The 16,021-nt window shown below is 37.1% G+C and overlaps 1 protein-coding gene across 1 annotated transcript in view; it reads left to right on the top strand.

The window, feature by feature from the left end:
• The window catches only part of erbb4 (erb-b2 receptor tyrosine kinase 4), a 501,591-nt gene that overhangs the window by 457,504 nt on the left and 28,066 nt on the right, over nucleotides 1-16,021 (top strand). The window contains exons 21-24 of the mRNA XM_031892892.1: nucleotides 11,136-11,291; nucleotides 11,621-11,696; nucleotides 11,780-11,926; nucleotides 15,836-15,933. Of these exons, the coding sequence (XP_031748752.1) occupies nucleotides 11,136-11,291; nucleotides 11,621-11,696; nucleotides 11,780-11,926; nucleotides 15,836-15,933 (477 nt within the window). The remainder of the gene's footprint in view (nucleotides 1-11,135; nucleotides 11,292-11,620; nucleotides 11,697-11,779; nucleotides 11,927-15,835; nucleotides 15,934-16,021) is intronic.

The following is a 16,021-nucleotide window of genomic DNA, read 5'->3' as shown; positions in this document are numbered from 1 at the left end:
CCTACGCTGCCCGTGTACCTGCGCTGAAAACTACAGTATCTGCGTCTGTAGGCACACACAGGGGAGCGTAGGTCCTCCTGCAAAATGCGAAAGTAGGCATTTATGGGTGAACCTGCGCTCTGCTCCACCATGTGTGGCTGCTCTGAAGCAGATTCTGTAGTTTTCAGTGCAGGCACACAGGCAGTGTAGGGAAGTGGATCCGCTTCTTTCAGGCTGACGGAAAACGCAGGGCTGAGAGAAGTGGATCTATGCTATTTTATACCACATGTTACCATGTTTTTCAGTGTAAATCATTTCACTCTGCTTGAAAAATAGGCCCCTAAGCTAATGTTATTTGGTGTCCTACTTCCCCATGTGAGACTCTTTGGCAGGAATCCACCTGTCATGCACACACTGGCTTTGTTTTCACTAGAAAAAAAGAAGTGCCTTAAGGGGGTATCATGATGAAAATGTACAAACTTAGTAATGGCCAATAATAGCATTTGTCAAATACGATGGCAACATCCAAACGCTATAAATATTAGATGCTATACACAGACTTGTAAATAAATGCTGCTCAGTGCTGCTGCAGAAATGCTGCCATAGGAAGCCAAAGAGAGATGATCCATGGCACAAGGGAAAGCTGCGCGCCTTTGAAATGCTCTCGCTGGAATTCAGTAGAAGTCTGTAGCAGTGATCAGCAGACTGTGGGATCTCAATTTGCTACTCACTTCAGACTTTCTCCTTTCCCTGTCCTCTAGCTGGAATAATGACTTGCCACTTACTCTCTCACAAAACTGCAGCACACGTCATATTTATCCAGAGAATAAGCCTTAGAAGCGCGCTGATCCTAAAGGCAATTTACATTCACCCCTTCACTGCACATGTTGTGGAGATACTTCTTGTCTGGATCTGAAGGAGAGAGACTCTAATCTCTGGTACACAAATGCTGCTGCAATGCATAGTGTTTTATTAAAAGCTTGACACGTGCAAAGGAGAACAATAGGCAGAGAAAATCAAGGAAGATCGAGAAGGGAAAAAATGTCTCAAAGTACGAATGTAATTTTACCAAAATCCAGTGCATGGTTGGCATAGTGTAATCCAGTCATACTTTGCTAAGTCCCTATGGAAAGTGTCTGCACAGGCTGCAATTTAAAATTCTTATATTCTAGTATGAGTGCTGCACTTAGTGCATTGCATTTCAGGCCACCACTAGGAATCTTTCATTGGGTGCGAGTTACACCGAAAGGATCCCTAGTGGTCTGAAACATGTTGTGCTAAAATCTCAATAAATGCAATGCACTAAGAAATACTAAGAAGAATACTTGAGAAGTCTTTAGTGGAATTAATTAAGATGTACTATGGCACAAGGGAGGTGGTGGCCCCTACTACTGATAACAGACTTCTAATATACGGAACATTGAGAAACAGTAAGTTACAAGGACTTGTTGGTTTGCAGGAATTTCATTGAAATTGATCCTCTTGCGTGAGTTTGCACTGCTGGCTCGAGAGACTATGAAAGAGGTTTTATTTAGCATTGTTTCCTATAAGGAGATGTCGGGCAGGCAATCGAATAATATCTATTTGTATATGTTTTTATTTGTTGAACTACTGCGGCAGGGATCTTCTTCCTTTGGTCTCTTTGGGGCACACTGAGCGGATCGTCCACTTTGCCTTCCCTTAGCCTTTATTTTGTACTCAAGCAAAGGAAAGCGTATCCACTGTCATTCACTCTTTTGTGCAGCGCCATTGACAGACACAGCGTTGGCCTGTGTGGTGCTACACTGAGCCCAAAATTGTGAAATCCGCTCAGTGTAGCTTTACGCAGGCCAAAGCCTTGTCTATCAATGAAGCAATACAAAACAGCGGATCAGCTTTTCTTCACCTGCATACAAAGTGCAGGCTGAAGCAAGTGGATGATGTGCTTAGTGTGCCCCTACACTTAGCTGTAATGTAACTGTACTTAGTATTTATTTATATTTGTTAGTGTATTGGCCACTGTTTGTTCTATGTATTTATTGTTCTGCTATGCAGCACTGTGTACATGAGTAGCACTAAATATATAAAAAAATATACATACATACATACTTCCCTATAGTAGATGCACACCTATCCTATGAGGATTAGTGCCAGACCCTAAAGTTCAGACTTTTGCAAGTAACCAAGTAGTAGCTTTAAAATATATGGGACACTGCAGTAATGGTGGCTCTGTGCATATTTTGGGGCTGCCACCTCTCACTTCTCTTTTAAATTAAAAAAAGAGAACTAAGGGCATTTGATGCAAGTAAGTACCCCGGGGATGTCTCCCTCTCCACTGGGGCTCTCCTAATACTGTCCCTTTTGCCTTACCTGTATTGAAAAAGAAAAGTAGCACAGCAGGGTTGTTGGTTGCTATCTCACTCCACTTAACCTCCCTTTCCCAGTGATCTCACACCAGGAGCATGTGTAGGTGAAGCCAATATGGAACTGTGCATGTTCTGTGTTGGTGAACGCTTGGAAGACAAGATTAATGGGAAAGTGCCCATCAACCCTGCTGCGCTACTGTGCATTTTTGGATTAGCAAAGGCAAATGGGGCGTGTGTAACACTATAAGATAGTAGTGCAACAAGTTACTAAAACAATAAATATTTTTATTAAAATAAAAGACAAAATATCTGGGTTTTTTTACATATTAAATAGGTGTATTTTGCCACTTTAAGACAATAATGCTCAATGAAACTTTTACAACTGGTTGAGTGTCGAGCCCCAGTGTCCCTTAAGAGGAGATGCTTGTGATTAAAAGTACAGTCTGATTAATGGAACACTATAATACAGCATAAAGTAAAAATTCCAGAAATGCTGCGAATATATTTTCACTGGTGCACTCATGGGTTTGTGAGTATAATATAGTTTTAATAAATATGTTCTGCTTTAAAGGTTTTCATTCCCGACAGGCACACTCTCTATCTTTGTGCTTCTATTTTATTTTTAATGAGGTTCCCTGTGCCTTATATCAGTTGGGCTGCTGTGCATATGCTGCTTCTAATGTGCCTTGTTGGAATGCCATCCTAAACTATTACCCGCTAAGCACCAAATCTGGTTGCATAAGGAGTGTTTACATTCCAAATTTAGGAAAAGCTAGTAAGGTGCAATGACATTTCTAAATTTGAACAGTAAAGCTGTGCAGCTGTTTTGGCATCTTAGTGCTGTGTTTTTTCTTATGTTTTTGTTCTGTTCTGGTGGGGTTTCAGAGCCAGTGCATTTATCTATGATAGGAAAAAAGAATAATAGTGTATGAAAAGCCATTACAATCAAAAGCATGACATTTTATGACTTTGCTATTGAAATGAATACACAGATGGCTCTATAACAAGAGAATGTGCATAAGGTATGGTTCCTGTTCTGTACAGTTTCAATTAAAACAAGCAATTGTCTGTAACAGGAGAATACATTTTCAGTAGTAATCAATACTAAAGGATAGAGGGATACTAAAAGTATTATTTAAAGAAGCAAAAGGTTGGAATGATATTTGTTTTTCCTATTATGTTGATTCTGGCGTCATCTTTAAATATATAGCAGAGGCCCTGCACGGTTTGAGAACTCCATCACCATAAGTTCAGTTTCTGCGTGACGTATTAACATGAGTCTAAACATTTTGTAACAGTAAAAGATGTCTGTGTTAGAGATGCCGCATTCGCTTCTATGTAACTGTAGTCGATTACATGTAACCACGCTTCTAAGATACTGTGATTATTATTATTATTAACATTTATTTATAAACCGCCAACATATTCCGCAGCGCTGTACAATAAGTGGGTTTCATACATTGGACATACAGAGTAATATATATAGCAATCAATAACCGATACAAGAGGTGAAGAGGGCCCTGCCCAAAAGAGCTTACAATCTACAAGATGTAACTAATATTTCATCTGCCACTGTCTGTGCTGTCAAAGTGCCCTTTGGGTTTTGGCTAAAGTGAAATAGTAGGGTGTTAGGGTGTGGGATTAACTGGAACTTTTAGGTCAGTCCCCAGTATAGTCATGGTGACAATAAGCAAGGTTGAGGTGGCCAAGACTGTGGGCCATGCTTATAAATATGTTGTATAACTTCAGTATACAGTAGATACAATTGATAAAAAATATTGTCAAATGTCTAAGCAATCAAAGGGGACACAGTACTGCATTGTTGGCAAATGCCTGAGCTGATACTTCTGGAATGGTCACAATCATAGGGGACACTGCACTTTCACTCATTCTTTGCCTTTGAATTGGATGGTAGCTCTTAGATGTTGCAGATGCTTTAAGAGTCACAGATTTTCCAGGAATCATTAAAGCAAGTGCTTGTAGTTTATTTAACTATTTAGAAGTATGTGCAGAGCAGGGATGCATGGGAAGGTGGCTCTGAGCAACAATCACATTTCCATATTTGCCCCAATGTCACAGTTCAATTTTAGATGCAATTTACCATGTTTTTTACCCAGATTGTAAAGTATTCCCCACAATTACAGCATATTGTGGACAAGAGGTACATCTGGTACAGATATACTTGTAATTTGTTGAAACCAAAACATTTATGCTGAAAATGATCTTTTAAATTGACACAGACTGCAGAGGGAACAATTGAATTACCTCAAGCTTAAATGTGTTAGTAGCTCCAGGGTTCATTAAAATGGAAAGATCAGTTAGCTGGAGTACAGTATACTGTATGTATATTACCATGAGTAATGGTGGAACTGGTGCCCATGGCCCAGACCTTCACTAGAGGGAGTTTACACAGGATCCTGAGCTCCAGGGCTCCCCTGCATCAACAGGCTTTCTTTTGTACTGAGCTCAACTACAGGGCAGGTAAATGAACATCTTTGTACAAAAGTGCCTTTAATGAATGGTATCGATATGCACAATGTCTGTGTCCATTTGTTTGCGTCCACAACTGCACCTATGGTGACAAATAAGCCCTAGGGTCTTTCTTAAAATGAACATATTTTTGTAACCAATTTTCAGGTAGATGGGGTACCTAGTCCCTACTGAAGTTATGGTCTGGAAAAAAGAAACACCAACCACCCTCTCTGCTCCCCAATCCCACAAAAAAACAAATCACAATTTTATACATTTTTTTAATTAGGAATTTGTTTTATTTGCAGTGATACAGTAGATGGTTTAGTGATTTATGGTTCCATCTGGTCCAGTGCTAGGACTAATAGTCCTATAGTCCTTATTACTATAGGTAAAAAATAAGCTGTGAGTTTATACCACCATTTAAATGTGTCCTGTATCATTATTGAAATGGTTGCTATGATCTACAGATAAAGAATGCCGTTTATGGAACTGCTTACAGAACTAACATGAATATTTTTCTTCTGAGGGTGGGAGCCATAGGATGTTACTCACTCAGCATTTTCATCATTAATACTGTGCTGCATACATTCATGTTTGTGCCTGGCTTTTTATTGCTTGTTATTTATAACTTTCAAGATATTTAAAACAAAACATAGAAAATATAAAAAAAAAATCTAATTTATCTGTGTATTGTTAAAAATGTTCTAGTTGAGCTCTGGAAAAATAAGCAATTTAGTTTATGTTCAGCTTCCTGCGGTGGAGTCTCCCATCTTCCCAATGGGGCCTTATACAGATTTATCTGAGATTGATTTAGATACCTGCACAGAGGCCATAAATTCAATAGAATTAAATAAGTGTTTCATAGTAAATCAGGAAAGCTCATTTTACACATCAATAGTCACGTAACATCACATAATAGGCAATTTTAGACCGTAACAAGAGAATATCAATAAGAGCTTTTAAAATAGCTATTACTTGAGATTTTTGCTGGAAGAATTACATATAACCATATATTAAAGGCAAAGGAAAGTTGCATTCACTGGGGAGGGGGGTGCCTAATGTTAGGCACCCCCCACTGATTGTAGTACCTTAACTGATACCCAGGCTCATTCTCATGCCAAACACCAGAAATCATGCCAGACTTTGAAAATATTAAGCACAACTGTGACCTATTTGCATCAAAGTGCATGTTCAATTGAGTTAATTTCACCAGATAGCATACAGTTGCTGTGGTGCTGCACAATTGGATCAAGAGCTTTGGCTTTGTGACTGGAATTGTGGGAAAAAGCAATGCATTGTGGGAAAAAAACATGGCAATTGCACTTGAAATTGCACTTTGCTCAATGCACTTGGGAATGTACATGTGTCCTAAAATCTTTAACAGCATTTAATCAGTACTGTGGGTATTTTTCAATAGGTCCATAAGGAAGTGTATATTCTGCTGGTTGTGTGACATTTCCTGCTTCCTGGCACAAACTCAACCATCCTGGGGTACTTTATAGATGGAATTCTAGATTTGTCAGTGGCCCTAAACATGTTTTAATCCTTGTTTTAAACCTTGGCTACCTGGCTTAACTTTTGATATTTGCTATTGTTATTGAATATTTCAGACTACATGTACCACATAAAGAGAAGCATTTGTAAATTAACTCATTGGAAACAGAAAATAAGAATGTTTAGCAGTAGCAGAACTAAACCAACCTACCAATAATTTATAAATAGAAATGAATATTGCAAAGGAAAATAACAGAACCCCTGTTTATGCCCCAGTGCAAAGAAATGGGAATATATAAAGTATGGCAATCACTGTATATGAGTAAAACTTTTTCTTACACCATCATCCTGTGTCTCGGGGGGTGTCAGGTCAGTTCCTACCAACCAGCTACCTAAGAGCAGTTGTTGTTTTAAGCAGTTAATGTTTTCCTCTTTTTAAAGCTTCTTTTTCCTACAGCTCTGTGAATGGTTCTGCCTGGAGTTTTTCTGCATAATATCCACTGGACTGCCACATGGCCAGCAGACTAAACAAATTGCATATTGTTAGCAGCCTACACTGAAGATTATTAGTAATTACTTGTAACATAAAAAAAACACTTTCCTCTCTAATGAAATGCAAGCTTTGATGTTCAAGTACTTTTAGGCACAATTAATACATGACTGAAGGTATTGTAACCCACTTAAAATAGGTCCTTATCATAATTATGTCTCTTGGATGAGAAAGTCTCATGGAACCTGTGGGGGTTTATTCTAGCTCTCTGCTGTATCCCGATTTTAGGTCACAATGGCTGTAAGCAAGCTGCATTCTCACCTGTCAGATCCCTTCTTCAGCCTGGTGCTTTTCTGACTTAATGTAGCTCATTTATTCCAGACAGGACACTGCAAAATCTTTCAGCTGAAACACAACATTCATACAGCCATCTCTTTTCTTTTATTCCATTGAAATTCCAACATGGTGTGGGATTTAACTGCACAGACCCCCCCAACCCACACCATGACCTATTTTAGAAGAAATCTCCACGTGATGCTTTTTTAAATGAGATTTCCAGTTTTATATATTTTGTATTTTCCTTTGTTACTTTGGATTGTTTAAAATTGGGTAGTCAGCATCGAGGAATTCCTGCTGTTTGCTCTTTATTTCCTCACTCAGAAATAAAACATTGGAGTTTTTTTTTTCTCTTTTCATGTCAAGAAATATTGTAAAAGTCCCTGATGATTGGTATCATTATTAAAAGGAACCTATTCTTCAGAATGCCCTGAAAAGGGATGTCCTCTTAGTGGGTATCACATAAATACTGGGAACATTAAATGAATACAGATATGGGACCCATTATCTAGAATGCTCTGGACCTGGTGTTTTTTTTTCAGATAAGGGATCTTTCTGTAATTTGGATCTACATACCTTAAGTCTACTCAAATCTTTTAAATATTACATTAATATTAAACCCAATAGGGTTGTTTTGCCAATAAGGATTACTTTATATGTTATTGCCCCCACCATGCTTCATAGTGATGTTATATGCTTCCTGCACTGCTTGCAAATATCCATGAAACCCCAATATCAAAATAATTAAAGAATTAGAACTGAGTTGTTTATTCTATAAATAAAGCCAGGATAAAAATGTGCAGTAAGTGAGTGCTCAGGTTTCTTTTACATATTGTTAAGATAGGGACTCTGCTGGCAGCAAGAATACACCTTTAATGAAATCATAAATCTGAAAGATCAGAGAAAATTAAAAATATTATCATGTTGATACTGATATATTGATGCTGTTCCTTTTCATAGCAAAACAGGGCTATTAGAAACATATGCTAACATTATATTTTCACTTTATAAATGTACAAGCTATCTCAGAATAGAGGTGTTTAACTTAGTTTAACTAAAGAGACCGTTCTGTTGAGTAACCTATCTCATCTCTTCCTGTAGCCATATTGTATTAGACATCAGTCAAATACAATTTAGTGTTTTTCTCAGACAGACTTATTCAGCTGAGCTGCTATCTACTTCTTCCCATTTTTCCAAATGAAGCTTCTTCATGCTGCTGCCCTTCAGAAATGACTGAAAGGCATGTGAGAAAGACAAGAAAAAGAAATAAAATCTATGTACTTGTGGCAAGTCTGGGCTGCATAAGGTGCAAGAACAGGGAGGGTTTGTTTTCCTGTAACACCTCCATATAAATGTGGGTTAATAATAATACCTGTACTAAGGAATTTCCGGTGGTTTCTCTAATTAGCCACAATTATATGGTTAGTTCACCATTCAGCATTTAGTATGTTATAGAAAAATATTTCTTTAAATTTATAGTTTATTAATTATTTGCCTAATTCTTCTGCCTCTTTTTAACATTCAAATGGGGGTCACGGATGCATACAATCAGGCTGTTAAACTGTGAAGCTACAATTTTATTGTTATTATTGCTTTTTACTACAATTCCCTCTGGTTCTATCCTATCTTCTGTCTCTTATTCAACCACTGCCAGGTTGGATCCTACCCAACCTTTCTTACTCCACAGTCAAATGTAAAAAGGCTTAGAGAGCAACACAAGCATTATTAAAGTTAATTGAGGTGCTTAATAAGGGCTAAGGTTGGCTATTAGGTAGCCTCTATGCACACTATCAGCTTACAGGAGGCTTTATTTGGTAACAAATCTTGTTTTTATTCAACCAAAACTTGCCACCAAGTCAGGATTAAAGAATAACTACCTGGTTTGGGGGCACTGAGAGCAACATACAAGGGGTTGGTGAGCAACATGTTGCCCCTGAGCCACTGGTTGGGGATCACTGCTCTAAGTAGTCAGCTGTAACAACTAACATAGTAAAATGCATTACTGCATAAATGTCATAAAAAAAAAATCAAAATCGGTTGAATTTTGAAAATGATACATGATGACAAAATCACACCAATTATACCTAATGTACTGTTACTGTGAGAACTTTAGAAAACACTTGCAGGTATATATTGTGTACCTCAAAACACTGCAACAACAAGATGTTTGTTATCTTGAAGCTATCAAATCTTTTATACAGGTATGGGATCGGTTATCCAGAAACCCATTATCCAAAAAATCCTTGAATTACAGTAATACCATTTTCCATAGACTAGATTTTAATCAAACTATTCAAAATTTTAAAAATGATTGCTTTTTTCTCTGAAATAATGAAACAGTACTTTGTACTTGTTCCTAAGATACAAGTAATCATTATTGGAGGCAAAACAATCCTATTGAGTTTATTTAATGTTTAAATGATTTTTATCACACTTAAGATATGGTGATCCAAATTACAGAAAGACCCCATATCTGGAAAACCCCCAGTATGGAGCATTGAGGTTAACAGGTCCCATACCTGTAGTAATGTCAAATACAGTGTAAACTGAGCCTTCTGAAATAGAAGTGGTAAGCAAAGCTGGAATTAGCCACATTATTTACAAATTAACAAAAGCACTTTTAGTATTTAATTACAGGAAGAAGTTAGTAAAGTAGAATGTTACAGTGAGTATGTGTGTTGTACTGTTCAGGCTCTGAGCAATGCTTTGGATAAGCACAAGCACACAGTGAATGTATTGTTGCCTTATCTGTCAGGACACCTGGATGCTTCATTAATAGCAAACAGCTCACAACGGAGTGAATGTGCTCTGGGCGCAGACACGGAGCATGGATTGTGTCTAACCGCCTTAGCATGCAAGTATACAGTATTAATAGAAGAAAGAGACAGATTGGACGATTGCCATGGGAGACTGTGCCATTAATGTACTCTGTGCATTGAGAGGCTACTTATGCTAAATGAATACTCACTGGAAGTAATGGGTCAATTATTTATATATTTACTTTTCACTTATATACTGTAAGTACAGGGGAGCTGGCAGAATGACTCGAACTAATTCCCACCAAAAGAGTGGTATGTTTAAAGGACCAATATAGTTTAGGGGAATCATGGTGTGGCAACCTCAGAGGGGCTCATTTTCCCAACATGCACCTGCACAGTTATCCTTAGTAACCAAATAGAGGTTAATTTTATAAGTTAGAACTGTGATCCCCAACCAGTGGTTTATGGGCAACATACTGCTCACCAACCCCTTGGATGTTGCTCCCGGTGAATTCTTGGCTTGGGGGCAAGTTTTGGTTGCCAGTTCATATAGGGGCCAATCACAGCCCTTTTGCTGAACCCAAGAAAGTTTTTTTCAATGCTTGTGTTGCTCCCCAAGTCTTTTTACATTTGAATGTGGCTCACAGGTAAAAAAAAAAAAGTTGGGGATCCCTGAGTTAGAACATGCCAGCAGAGATCTGATTGGATGCAATTTATTTCCGCACTGCTGTTGCATAGCACTAATGTTAGTAAACTATTAATTAAATGTTTAATATCCTGATCGGCCTTGTTTTGGGAACTGATATTTTTTTGACTTCATAATTTTGACCACAATGTACAGTAATCTGTGAAAGCAATTAAAATATCCAGACTATTAAGCATTACTATAAGTACATTTAGGTAGTTGCAAATATACCTCGGACTGACGATCTGCAAAGAACTTAACCATTTTCTGTGCAAAACCTTGATATCTTAACTTAATTGTTACTTATCAAACAATAAGGGCAGCCATGGAATAATGTTTTAATTATTCTGTTCCTGTATGGGTTTTAGTGGGTTTCATACTGTCTTTGTTTATATTTTTTTATAAATGTTTGAATGAAATGTAAAAACACCTTAAAAGTGTATGGAAAATCTGGATTAAGTAGATGTATTTCCTATTAAATTATTCTTATTAAATGACCCATTATTATTTATAGTTACCAATTATTACATAATCTTACTGTAAGTACTCATGACACACCTATACTATTTTCACAGGGCATGATGTATTTGGAAGAAAGGCGTCTTGTTCACAGAGATCTGGCAGCTCGGAATGTTCTGGTCAAGTCTCCCAATCATGTGAAGATCACCGACTTTGGACTGGCACGGCTTTTGGAAGGAGATGAAAAAGAATATAATGCAGATGGTGGCAAGGTAAGTGATTAATATAATCTCACGGCTTGGATTGGAATAGGCTAAAATTGGTTAATTGCACTGACACTTCTTTTTCTAGGCAGAATGTGTAACTGCGTTTTATGTATCATCACTTCAGATGTTAATGCACCAGGTTAAGTAATAAACTGGTTTATAACATTGTTCAGCAAACATTATTTATGATATCTTAGGCTTAGGTCTTTAGCTTTGCAAAGCAGTATGTGTCAATATTACATATCCTGATGTGATGTCTTTGTCAGAGTTTTAACTTGTTTTCTTGTTTAAGGTTTATATACTGTATTTGAGTTGTGTATGTGCTCCTTATACAGATGCCCATTAAATGGATGGCCCTAGAGTGTATCCATTACAGAAAGTTTACCCATCAGAGTGATGTCTGGAGCTATGGCAAGTACTTCAGTTTGCAAAGAGTTAATAAAAATGTAATATATATTGTTTATTTAAAATTTAACTAAAACTATTTCTCAAAGGTGTCACTGTCTGGGAGCTTATGACATTTGGTGGAAAACCCTATGATGGTATCCCAACACGGGAAATCCCTGACTTACTGGAGAAAGGAGAAAGACTTCCTCAGCCACCAGTCTGCACAATTGATGTCTACATGGTCATGGTGAAATGTAAGTATCATGGCATGCACACAAATGTTACATGCTTCTTTCTCTGGAAAGGAATTAGTCTACTGCCTGGAGGAGAGTGAACAATATGAATATGTTGAGGGAACTCAAAATGAAATAAAAAGTAAAGAGGTTTCTTTAACCATTTTTTTTAAGACGATAAAAGGCCCTCCCAATAGGTTTTAGAAACCAAACGTATATCCACACTTGAAAACCTTATCTATCAGAAAAGGGGAAGCCCCAAAAAGTACCACAAAATATGGGATAAATGGCTTGACTGGGCTACTTAAGATATAACTATACAATGCACAGCTAGGGATGAACTAGTTAATGGCTCAAGCACTGTTAAACTATGCTAATTGTTCATATTGATGCTTATCTACTAATTACATGCAAGATACTGTTGCTAAGTACTCAATATTGTAATGGAAGTATATAATGCATTGAATGAACCAATGTTGTGAAATTTAAAATTCAATAAACGCCTGAATTTAAAAAAAAGACGATAAAAGGACTTTAACTTTATATTCCTAGAAGACTCTCACTTTTATAGCGGCTATTTCTAGTACATAGTTTTTGCATATGTGCAACTGTATTATTGTTCACCTAGAGGTGTAGGCATGCTGCAATAATATGCAACTGAAGTTGGCTCATTAGAAAGCAAAACTCAAACAATCGCCAGCACTCTGAATGGTGGAAATGATCTATGAGTTCCAAAATAAATGAAATAAGTGCCTCAAACAATCTATGTGTCGATGTATAGATGCCTGTCTAGGTTCAACATAAGAAAGCAAATAGAAATCAGTACTAGTGGTAGCTGTTAAAGTCTATCTATTAGTCAGGTATAGTGACACAGGATGGCTATAATTGAACCATAAATCACTGAAGGACACACAATTAAACCAACTGAACTCCTAATAAGAGCCTAGCAGGATGGTTCTCACTGGCAAACAGTTACCAGTCCATGGGAATCATTAGATAATGGGCACTACGTATACTGCATTGTTAGGGTGCAGTAGCCAAGTTCAAGGTCCTGTAGAAATTAACAAACCAGTAAATATTGGTTTTCTATAGCGAAGTTTGGGGTTGAAAAAAAATTAAATAATGGAAATAAGTACCTTTGCTTGTGCTGTTTTGCACAATTGTACTGTTGGACACCCCCCAAAAAATGTATCTTAAAGCTAAACAATATTAATATACTTTTTTTTAAGGGTTGATAATTGTTGTGTGGTTTTAAGTGGGTAGATCTGAAATGAATCCAGTGTATTTGTTTATGTTTATGGAATTTTAGCCCAACTGCTATGAATTAAGACAGATCCTTCACACTCTGACTACTGGATCCACAGAAATGAAATTGCAAAAAAAAAAATTCTTATTTGATTTAGTTTCTTTAACTATACACGCTTACAGTTCCAGTATAGCTTATTGCTTTATTTCTCATATATGTTTTTATAATGTAGACATTATTTCCTTTTTCTCTGTAATAATAAAACAGTACCTTGTACTTGATTTTTGATTGAACAAAGATATAATTAATCCTTATTGAAGACAAAACATGATTTTTTAAGGTATGGAGATCCAAACTATGGAAAGATCCTTTATCTAGAAAAAAAAACCAAGAATTCTAGTTAACCGGTCCCATACCTGCAAATACCATGATTTTTTGATTGTTTGATTTCATTCCTGCTTTCATAGTTTTATAGAAATAGAACCATTATTGTTTGCCTTTTAAAGCAACAGTTGTGCTGTATCTTGTGTATTCATTTTATATTCAAATAAAGGGAATGAATTTAGCATATACTGTATTGTAATTTAAAAAAGCAAGTAACACAGTATGCATATATCAGTAGATTGTACATCACTTTACAAGTAGAGTCTCTTAAAACTTTTGACTTCATGTTAGAGTAAATAACCACCCTATCCCTGAGAGAGGTATCTTTTCTAAGTCTGGTTTATCTGTTAAAGCCATTATATACCTCCACCGCAAACCTGTGAAAGTAAACAAGCCTTATCGTAATAAGACACACTGGTATATTCTGTGCTTAACTGGAATGCAGAGTGTTGTGATGCCCCCTGCTGAGGGAAAATAGTGTAGTGCAGTTGTTCCAGCTACATCCTGTACATTTATACATAATACACAATCGATACCCAGCACACAAGGCTGCAGATGTGCACAGCCAGGACTTCTTCCTACCACCTTGTGTTTTAATGGATCCAAGACTGATTGGTTTGGGACCAGATATTAGTGTCTAATGTATCTAATTTAAATAGACTTTCAGCTTAAATTGACTGTCAGCAAATATCAGTCTACAGAGAAGGACACAGTGGCATATAATAGTGTGTGCAGGCTGCAGTGCAAGGACACATTACATTGCTGTTACCTTTACATTTGAAGGTAAGCTTAAAGCATATGTAATTAGGTTTTCCTTTCAACTCAGAAGTGATAGAGGCATGCATTTTCTGACAGTAGTTCAGTATATGAGGCAGTTTTATTTTTGTGAGCTCCACTGCAATGCTTTAAAATCCTTTTGACTTCATCTTTTCAGCATGAGTACAGAAGGGACACGCACCAGCAAACAGGGGGCTTGAGAGAGAGGGAAAGAAGGAGGGAGGGGAGGCATGCAGATGGTATATGTAGTTTTCTGTGATGTTTTGTGCTGGCAAGAAGGGTGCTTTTCACTCAAGTCCAAGTAAATAAATTCTGCACTGCTGTAGTAAAGAAGTAATTGTAAAATGATTTAAGGCTTCCGTAGGGGGTAGCTTATGCCCTTGTGCTTCAAGCCACATTGGAGGTGGGGATCTGAACAAAAATCCCATCACTGCCCACAATAACCTGCCGCTTTTAGTGAAGCCCCTTACAAAATTCAGTATGAAAGAGGGCTGTAAAATTAATGGACAAAAACCAGCGTTCATCTGTGCTGCAAGCCACAATCAGTCATAATACAGAAACACTGATCAGAATATGTTAACAAGCCTTTGGTAGTTACATTGGTGCTGTGCTGTTGGGCATGCAGTGTAGGTGCAGTTTAAGATCACAGAGAAATGAGCTGACATCTCACAAGTTGATATAGGTGCTTCATGCAAACACATGCCTGGATTCCATCAGAAACACATTTATTTTGTTGCTTTTGTTTGTTTGTTGTTTGAAAATTAAACATGTTTAAGGGGTTTTTTTGTGTACTATTAGTTGCAGAATAGTTTGCTTGAGTACCATTTAAATCAACCTGTAGAGTGTTTTGTTTGTTTTTCGAAGATCCAGATCTTTCTTACTTGCCTGCTCAGCACTCGTTTGTTGCAGCCTACCTACAGCCTTAATGTAATCATCCTTATAACAATATTACTATTACTATCCTAATATGCTCTGATACAAAGAAGGGTAATGCATTGCTTGTGTGCATGGCACATAAAGGAAGTGATTTAAGGTTTCAATGCTGGACATTTAAAAAATAAAATTAACAGTATTTTGAACCTGTAGGAGTCACAAATATGGATTTAATAAAACATTTAAGTTTGCCTACTTCCTAGTATCCAATAAGATGTTTGTTATCAAGTCAAAGGATTTACCTGAACACCAATTAATTAAACCAGTGGTCAATACGATTGATCTCAGTATGGCCTTGGGATAGCACAATAGTTTTTGTGTTCCATAGCAGTCATTTTATACACATGTTGAATTTATCATAAGGTAATTGTAACTGTTAGATTTAAATTTAAAAAACTGTATAACTGGCATAAGCAACATTTAAGGCATTTATTTTATAGGCTCTAAACCATTATTACAGTAATGCTGATGTGATAACAATAAATCTGAACATTGAGAATTTTCTATTTTCACAACTGCCAACTCCTGGCTGTAATTTATGAATAGAAGAGCGAACAGCAAATTAATATGCTTGTCCCTCACTTCCTTAGGCTGGATGATTGACGCAGATAGTCGCCCTAAGTTTAAAGAACTAGCTGCTGAATTTTCCAGGATGGCAAGAGACCCTCAGAGATATCTTGTCATACAGGTAAGTCTCCTCCCACATGCCACTAACATACTGTATGGGCAGCTTAACTGGTTCCTAATAACATTTGCCATTGCTCACAAATATTTCA

Source organism: Xenopus tropicalis, chromosome 9 (genome assembly GCF_000004195.4).
Source record: "Xenopus tropicalis strain Nigerian chromosome 9, UCB_Xtro_10.0, whole genome shotgun sequence".
Lineage (NCBI taxonomy): Eukaryota > Metazoa > Chordata > Amphibia > Anura > Pipidae > Xenopus > Xenopus tropicalis.
The sequence above is the reverse complement of the archived record's forward strand: the minus strand, read 5'-3'. Positions and strand labels throughout refer to the sequence as shown.